At 40.8% G+C, this 9590-nt stretch overlaps 1 protein-coding gene across 1 annotated transcript in view; it reads right to left on the reverse strand.

Annotated features, from left to right (window-relative positions):
- The window catches only part of stk10 (serine/threonine kinase 10), an 80018-nt gene extending 72678 nt beyond the window's left edge, over positions 1-7340 (reverse strand). Inside the window, exon 1 of the mRNA XM_060935310.1 lies at positions 6844-7340. Within this exon, the coding sequence (XP_060791293.1) occupies positions 6844-6990 (147 nt within the window). The 5' untranslated portion in view covers positions 6991-7340. The remainder of the gene's footprint in view (positions 1-6843) is intronic.
- Between the last annotated feature and the right edge of the window lie 2250 nt (positions 7341-9590).

Below are 9590 nucleotides of genomic sequence, written 5' to 3' on the forward strand. Positions count from 1 at the left end.
CACGTCTGAGGAAACCTTGAAGTTCTTAAAGAAGGTTAAAGGAGGAGATGGCTGCAGTTTCAGCTCCCACACCCGCAGTGAAAATTTCTTATCACTGTCGACCAACACGGCTGAGGATCAGCGATTAACCCTGTTTCTTCTGTCACGGACATGTAGTTTCACCCTCGACAGTCAATTGTACTGTCCTTTTAACAGTTTACTCTCTCTCTCTCTCTCTCTCTCTCTCTGCTCCAGCCACATTAGGGAAGTGTGTGAATTTGTTTCATCAGAGAAAAGGAAGACAGAAACAGAAAGCCAAGTGTATGTGAATGCTGTCATCAGAATAAAAAAAAATTAAGTGCAAATACGACAAAATCGGAGTCCATGTGTTGCTGCATCTCAAGCACTTGTACAGTCTAGCATGACCGGTTATGAATCTTTTGCAGATGATCCAGCTGCTCTGTGCACTTCATCCATTTGTTTAGAATGATTAAAAAAAATAGATCCAAGTGAGATGCACGAGTCTCACACACAACATCGTGCTGATGGCAAGAAGAAAAAAGTGTCGTCGGGGGAATTTAAAAAAAAAAAACTTCTGCGATGAGCTGCATGTTCCATCATTGCATGTTCCTGGTTCTGTGTGTTCCCAATTCTGAAAATTTCATCAGTCCATGCTAATCAAGCCACCTAGTTTAAAAATTTTTTTTACCGATATTGCGTCTCAGATGACGCCTGTTGGGGGCGAGATTCTAAATAAATAATGCACGTTTAATTACAGCATCAAGACATGTCTTAAAGTGAACCACATTACATTTAACCATAGCCACATACTAAATGAAAACTTCAGATTTTTTTGGAGGAGGATTAATTTTCTTTATCTTTTTACAATTAAAAAATTAGGGCTGGGTGAAACGATGATATAAAATTAATCTCATGATAAATGATGCAAATGACAAATTGTTGTTATTCTACTTAGTGTTCGACTTCAGTTCAACTCCGGTTAACCATTTGCAGATTTAATGTGACCGTTTTACTTGCAGTCTGTTAGCTAAATTATATATTGTGATACATCTTCAGGCATCATGGTACGATATGTGGTTTGTTTATTCGACTATAAAAAGTTACTACCAAACACTGAAACAGCACCATAACTGAATCTACTGACACACACCATGTCACTGTGGGGTTTAATATTACCTTTAAATACCATGAACATTTTTGAGTGAAGACTGTCACACTGGACCATGTAATTATCATACCGCCACACCCACAAGCTGATCGTCTTCCTCCCAAACGATCAATCAGGAATCTCGGTACAGTACAGGAAGCTCACAGAGATTTTCATCCCATTCACAAACTCTCACCCCAACTTCCCAGGAATTTCTGAAGCTGTAATTACACTCAGGTCTAAACAGGTCCAGGAGCAACACCAGGAAATACTTTCTAAACCCACGCACCAATTCCACAAAACCTGCACATCATCCAATTCCCGATACTGATCCGAAGGCAGGCTGGGAGTAAACTTGAGTAACTGCACTTTGTCGCTTGAATTAAGCAGTATTTTGGAAGACTTGCACTTTACTCAGGTAAATCAAACCTCCACAAGACTTTTCTTTTTCCCCCCCTGTGAGAGTAAGTCTGATGAAAAGCTGAAAAGCATGACATAAAATTAGCAAACGGAAGAATCCCCCCCAACAGCAATCCTGAAATTCTTAAATTTAGCGTTGGAACACTTGCGTTGAACAAAATGGAGGATGCTTATTGAAGTGGTACAAAGATTCACTATAATACATAATTGAACTTTTGTTTCCACTAAAGTGCAGTGATTGATTTTTTTTTCAGATCTGACACAGTCTGTAATGAGTAAGGATTTAAAGAAAATAGAAAACACTCTGTGTTTACATGCACATAGAGAAAATCGAATTTCTGCCGTTGCTCGACTGAAATCGAAGTTCTAAATGCCATGGAAACACCTTAGCTAGGCTGAAATTGAACCGAACTTGATTTCTCGTAATCGAGCTACACGACCTAGATTATGCGATTTTTGCCGAGCTACTAAGGTGGGGTTTATATTAGACCGTATCAGCGGATCATCAGATTAACGTTTTTAAAACGATTAGCGTGCACACAGCAACGCCAATACACGATTCGCGTGCACACAGCAACGCCAATACACGGATACGCTCGGCTCCGCAGGCATCCTGCGCTCCAAATCACTCCGCCCTGAACAGCGAGTGCCCTCTGGAGGGCGTGCACTCCGGCCCTGCGCAGCTCACAGAGCGCGCGAGTGAAGTGCACGAGCAGTGATTCGGGATTGAGCCGCTGTGTGTGTGATCCTAGAGCATATCGGGCATGCGCGTCACTTACCATTTGCAAGCGGAAGGATGGCAAGCCTAAAGACAATCATAACTACACAATGGGCAGTATTTGCATCAGTATTTGCAGTATTTTCATACTTTTATACTCTTTAAAGAAAGGTGATACAAGGCGGAAGTCCGCGCCGTTTTTCAGCAGTCGCGTCACATGACCAACGCCAGCGAATCAGGAAGGTGGAGGTCACAGTGACGTTGTCCAATGACGACGCCAGCTAGAGTTCAGCACAGCGTATCCGCGTATTCTCAATATTTACACAGCACCGGACCAGACACGATCTGGATTGAATACGTGGACCCTGGCGGATTCCCGTTTCCCGGCGTTTTAATGTAAACGGACAGTGCATCCGCGAAGAAAACGAGACAGATACGGTCTAATGTAAACTTGGCCTTAGTGCATGTATACCCCATCAAGCTACGTAGTCGAGCGACTTACTTCAGCACTGCCCCTTCCGGAAGTGACGAGTGACGAGACCACAAGCGGGAAACACGACAGCCTTGGTCAGCATGACAACAGTAGTAGTGAGCAGCAGAAGAGGTCAGGAGGAACAAACGAAGAAGAGAAAATGGCGAGCAGAAACGTGCACTTCTGGAGCAATGAGGAGACGGAGTTCATGCTCATTCAGCTTAAGGAGTTGAATGTATTAAAATTCATGGACGGGAGAAAAACGTGCAATGGAGAACACGGAACTGATAACTTTGTTTACACTCTTGAATAGCTCTTCATGACGACAACCGGAAGTGTACCAACACGATGGGGCGTGTAGCGCCACTTGTGGCTCGGGTGCACAATGTACCTCACACAATAGCTCGATTTCCTTGTGTGCATGTAGGATTGGATTTTTCTGGCACCCCTGCTGGGACCCTTTGCTCGATTACCGACAGCAGCTCGATTTGGATGTGCATGTAAACATACTGACTCACATCACGTCATACCACTCCTCTGCTCCTCCACCCGAGCAGAAAACACTGAGTCAGCTCACACTGACTAGCAAGCAGCTAGCAGGATGGGTAAAACTAACAAATATATATTCTGTAACATTACTCCTGTCCAGAAACCCATCACGCTGCAGGGAGGGAAACATGTCTGAATTTCTCTATGATGATGTACTTAATGACCTGCTGTTGACAGCGTTATTATCCAGACTGATCTCGGGTTATTACAGCAGTTTATCTGGTCCAACTACTGTGATGGCCAAGTCAGCTGTTTTCTGCCCCCCACCCATCTGACCAGATTAAAAACAGATAAATTAGATGCACCGATTACCTCGACACACCCTTCCCTAACCTGACTGTACTGTCCCTCTATATTTCTGTGTGATGTTTCAGAACCATGCTCTGTTCAGTTCCAGCTCATTTCAGGGTGGGATGATGAAGCAGAGTTACCATTTCCACCCTGAAATTGATTACTTTCCAAGAACAACATGTCCAAGTATTTTATTCCTCTTACACCACAGCAAATGGACACTTCTCATCCATTTATAGTTACATTTAAATCTAACAAGTTAGTTCCTGTTCTCTCACCTGCCCCTCTTTATTCTCTCTTTTGAAAATAAGACAGAAAATGTAACTTATGTTATAGAGAAACTGCAAAAGAAGCATAAACGCCAAAGACCTGAAGATGTAAGAAAACTTCGCTCCAGCTTTAACTCTGACACTTCCATAAACGTTAAACACATTATGCAAGGTTTCACCTAAAGCGTCATAGCATAGCTGCCCCACTACGTTTAACTTATTGCCATGCCACTATCCATCAAACCATCACCACAACGCTTACAATTTAGACCGACCAGGGATTGCGTTAACACAAAAATCATGCATTTTTTTACACAAAAAAAAAAGCATATTCAGAATTTTAACGTGTCTTGGGACACAGGGCTCCTTCTTGAATTTTTCCTGATTGCCTTGGCAAATCTATTAGATTATGTTGTTGAACAAACAAAGCACAAGTGAACAGAATGAAAAGGTCACAGCATCGTGGTCGCTTTTACGTGAGGTCATCGCAACTGCAGCTATCCAGATGTGGGCACTGGAGGCAATATATTTTATTAGACCTAATGCTTGGCTCGACTAGCAGCATGTTTGTGATGTACTGATAACGTAGACTCGGCTAAACACCATAAAATACACGAGTTCTAAGCTCTGGCTTATTTATTACTGTTACAAGTCCACATTTGAGCTTACCTTTGTCATAAGGTATTTTTCTTTATCGGGAATTTTCCATAACATTCTAGAAGGCACGAAATCTGCCTATTGGTAGGCATCTGTACTTTTGTTTGCCTTTAGCATCTCCAGTGTATTTACAAGTCCCAAATACTAAATAATTCAGGATGCTGTCATGTCCCAAATCCAGTAGCTGGTTTGCCAAACACTTTTCAAGTGAAATAAATACATTTGTGGGTAAATTAAGAAGAATAAGCCTTAATTTTTTTTTAATCTAATGTAAACTCAAGCACAGCGAAATTCCTCTTCTGCATTTCACCCATCTGAAGCAGTGAATATGCATGCGCACACAGAGAGGCATGCAGAATACATACATACAGTACATACATACATACATAGGTAAATTATATGGATCTGTGATGTCTGCATGTTTCGGCTTTTGAATGTAACAATCTGCTGGTATAAAATAAATTAATCGTTTCAGAGAGATTGTACTGACTGCAGTCGTCTCGATTTCCACACTACTGCCAAAATTTAATGATCAGTATTTTGAACAATTTGTGCCATGTTGCATCACCATTCACTTTGTTTGATGTGAAAAACTGCAGTCTCCTTTGGAACAGTACACTGACGCAAGTGGGTATTGTATTGACTGCTTTTTTTCCCTGTTTTTAGGGTGAGAATTCAGTACAATCAAGTAAAATATAGTCTTTTCCTCAACATGTTGAAATGGTAAAAATCAGCTCTAGATGTCACCAGAAGCCACAAAATGAATCCTTGTATTGCAAACTTTTCCATGTCCTCAGACCCCCCCTCTTCACACCTCGCTATGGGGGGGGCTACTCTTTCCAGTTTTTCTAGGGGAAACCCTGATTATGGTATAAACTGTCTGCGCTTACGTCACAAATCTCCCATGATGCGCTCCGATTTTGTTGTCCCCGCCATCTTTGCGGGATACCATCCATGCCGACCGAGGAGAGTACATTGGCAAACTGTAATTTTTCGCAAAAATATCACGAATTGAGTAATAGTGACAAAGTCAGGTACACGGAAAAGATAAAAATGTTCAGAGTGGATCTGTACAGCAATGCTGTAGAGTATGAAGATGATGTACGGATGTGGCCGAATGTGAATTACACCGACATTGTGAATTACTTGGTGTTCACTACTAGCTTCATCACTGGGAAGCAGATGAAAGCATACAAACGTTTAGCATAAGTTTACTGTAAGGATCTAGAAGGTTCCTCATGTGGGCAAATGTTACACAAACCAAAAAAAAAAACTGATTATTGACATCTTCTAAGGCAACATTTTACTGAGCTTGACTACCTACATTTTAATGGGGCTTTGTGCTACGCATTTGTAACTGCAATATAAATTGGAGTAGTGCTTACATGAATATCACTTACAGTATGTCTCATCTTTATATATATTTTGCTGTTATCTCATCTCATTATCTGTAGCCGCTTTATCCTGTTCTACAGGGTCGCAGGCAAGCTGGATCCTATCCCAGCTGACTACGGGTGAAAGGCGGGGTTCACCCTGGACAAGTCGCCAGGTCATCACAGGGCTGACACATAGACACAGACAACCATTCACACTCACATTCACACCTACGCTCAATTTAGAGTCACCAGTTAACCTAACCTGCATGTCTTTGGACTGTGGGGGAAACCGGAGCACCCGGAGGAAACCCACGCAGACACGGGGAGAACATGCAAACTCCACACAGAAAGGCCCTCGCCGGCCCCGGGGCTCGAACCCGGACCTTCTTGCTGTGAGTCGACACCGCTAACCACTACACCACCGTGCCACCGAGCTGCTGTTATAAAAAAAAATAATTAACACCTTCTGGTGACTCGGGTGTGGCACTGAGACGATAAAGCTATTCATGGTCATAAACAGGTGATTTGAACAACGTGCAAAAAAAAAAAAAGTGTGTGTCTCGCTAATAAATTATATAGTAAGAAAGATTTAAAACTCCCAACAATACTGCAGCACCTGGTATTATATTAGTTTTAGCAATGGTTTGACTTTTCTTGTGTATTATAGTAAGAATTAAATATATTAAACACACAGTCTACATGGGGATTTTGAACGCATGGTGCACGCATACTAGAAATATCGTGAAAACCAAGTATCGCGATATGACATTTCTGTCCAAACCGGTCAACCGGGACGCATTGCGATCATATTTTGTAGATGAAAGGCTTCATGACCGCATCAATGCAGTTAGACTGGTGTGGGTGTGTGTGTGTTGTGGAGAGTTTAAAATATTTCTCATCTATTAACCCAAATAACTGAGGTTAATTTTAAACTAAAATCTCACCTTATAAACTTTCCCGAAAGCTCCATCACCCAGCTCTCCCACAATCTCCCACACCTCAGCCGGGTTCACGTTCCGATGGACGTGTTCGTACTGCTTCACTTTCTTCTTGTCAGTCGGCAGACGAAAGATTTTGCCGAACAACGACATTCTGAACTTAAAAAAATAAAATAAAAAGACAAGGATTTACGCGCTTAACGTCAAGAGCGAGCGAGTTTCCGCCAGCGAGTGTTGTGAGGTAAATTTTCCCCCTCACAAAAATAAAAATAAAAAATAAAAAATCACAAAACTGGCGTTATCCGGTATTCCACTATGTGACAGCAAACTTCATCATCGCCGATACAGTTTAAAAACAACAATTAAAATGCGCTTCAGGAAGCGGAGAGAAAAGCGGAGCGGAGGGAGCGGAACTGCAGCGCTCTGAGGGAAAAAGCAGCTAAAATGCTAACGCGTCACCCTGAAGACGCGCACGCGACTCGCACCAAACTTTTCGCGCCCACTGAAGCTCGCGCTCTACAGCTCTCCACAACTCTGCCACGCGCCCCGCCCATTCTCTCCAAACCACGCCTCCATGTTTTGGAAGGTGAACATGGGATTTGTAGTTTTATTGATTCACGTTAAAAAAGCATCATATATATTTATACAGTACCAGTGAGAAGTTTGTACGCACCTTCTAATTCAATGTTTTGTTTATTTTTATGAATTAAAAGTCACTTCCTGTCTTAAAGTTTCTCTTTACTTAGTTGTTCGGTTCTTGACATAATGCTGCATAGATTACTCCAGCTGTGGTGTTGAATAGGGCTGATTAGATTAGATTAGATTAGATTAGATTAGATTAGATTAGATTAGATTAGATTAGATTCACTTTATTCATCCCACATCGGGGAAATTCACGTGTTACAGTAGCAAGAAAATGTCAAACAGATAACAAATAAAACTGAAATAAAAATTAGACAAACAAAAGATTAAATACAGAGGGCTATTTGCATTATCTACCGTGAAAAAGTATAGAAATATTGCCTTATTGAGAGGCTCGGAAAAATTGCACATTACAGGTAGACTCTGTATATATACACACACATATATATATATATAATATTTACAGTACCGTTCAAAAGTTTGGGGTCACTTTGAAATGTCCTTATTTTTGAAAGAAAAGCACTGTTCTTTTCAATGAAGATCACTTTAAACTAATCAGAAATCCACTCTATACATTGCTAATGTGGTAAATGACTATTCTAGCTGCAAATGTGTGGTTTTTGGTGCAATATCTCCATAGGTGTATAGAGGCCCATTTCCAGCAACTCTCACTCCAGTGTTCTAATGGTACAATGTGTTTGCTCATTGCCTCAGAAGGCTAATGGATGATTAGAAAACCCTTGTACAATCATGTTAGCACAGCTGAAAACAGTTGAGCTCTTTAGAGAAGCTATAAAACTGACCTTCCTTTGAGCAGATTGAGTTTCTGGAGCATCACATTTGTGGGGTCGATTAAATGCTCAAAATGGCCAGAAACATGTCTTGACTATATTTTCTATTCATTTTACAACTTATGGTGGGAAATAAAAGTGTGACTTTTCATAGAAAACACAAAATTGTCTGGGTGACCCCAAACTTTTGAACAGTAGTGTGTATATATATATATATATATATATATATATATATATATATATATATATATATATATATATATATATAAGTATGCATAAAAATAGTTTAAGACCTATATTATTGCACATAATTGCATTGATGAGAGATGGCAGAGGTAGTAGTGGTGAAGTAGTGCAAATTAAACGACAAACAGGTTATTGGTGCTACGTTACAAGTTGCGGGTGTTCTACAGTCTGACAGAAGTAGGTATGAATGACCTGCGGTATCTCTTCTTCTTACACTGTGGGTGTAGCAGTCTACTACTAAAAGAGCTGCTTAAAGCCCCCACAGCCTCATGTAGGGGGTGAGAGGGGTTATCCATGATTGAGGTCAGCTTGGCTAACATCCTCCTCTCACCCACCTCCTCAATGGAGTCCAGAGGACAGTCCAAGACTGAGCCAGCCCTTCTGACCAGTTTATTAAGTTTCTTCCTGTCCCTCTCTGAACTTCCACAGCCCCAGCAGACCACAGTATAGAAAATCACTGATGCTACCACAGAGTCATAAAAAGTCCTAAGCATTAATATTTAATATTTGACCGCAAACACATTAAGAAGGAAATCAATTTCATTAATTACCTTTTGACGAGACACACCTGTTAATTGAAAAGCATTCCAGGTGACTCTGCCAATAGTGTGTAAAGTGTCATCAAGGGAAACACTGGATACGCGGAAGAATCTAAAATATCAAACATATTTTTGTTGTTGCTGTTTACCATGTAATTTCATACGTGTTCCAGATGTTATTTCATAGTTTTGATGTCCTCAGTGTTGTTCTACAGTGTAGAGAATAATCACAATACAGAAAAACCGATGAATTAGAAGGGTGGCGTGTACAAACCTTTGACTGGTACTATACAAATATACACACAGTTCTGTGCAAAAGTCTTAGGCACATGTAAAGAAGTGCTGTTGACCAAAAAATGGCTTAAAAATAATGAAATGCAATGTTTCAACATTAAAAAAACACTATAAACAGTAATCAGTGAGCCATAATAAATGAAACAGAGTAGATATTTAGTGTGAGGCGAGGCAAATCCCTTTGCTTTAAAAAAATATATCCATCTCAGGTCCAGTGAGTGCAGTTTTATAAGGAAATGAG

The sequence above is a fragment of the Neoarius graeffei genome, chromosome 12, assembly GCF_027579695.1.
Source record: "Neoarius graeffei isolate fNeoGra1 chromosome 12, fNeoGra1.pri, whole genome shotgun sequence".
Taxonomy (NCBI): domain Eukaryota; kingdom Metazoa; phylum Chordata; class Actinopteri; order Siluriformes; family Ariidae; genus Neoarius; species Neoarius graeffei.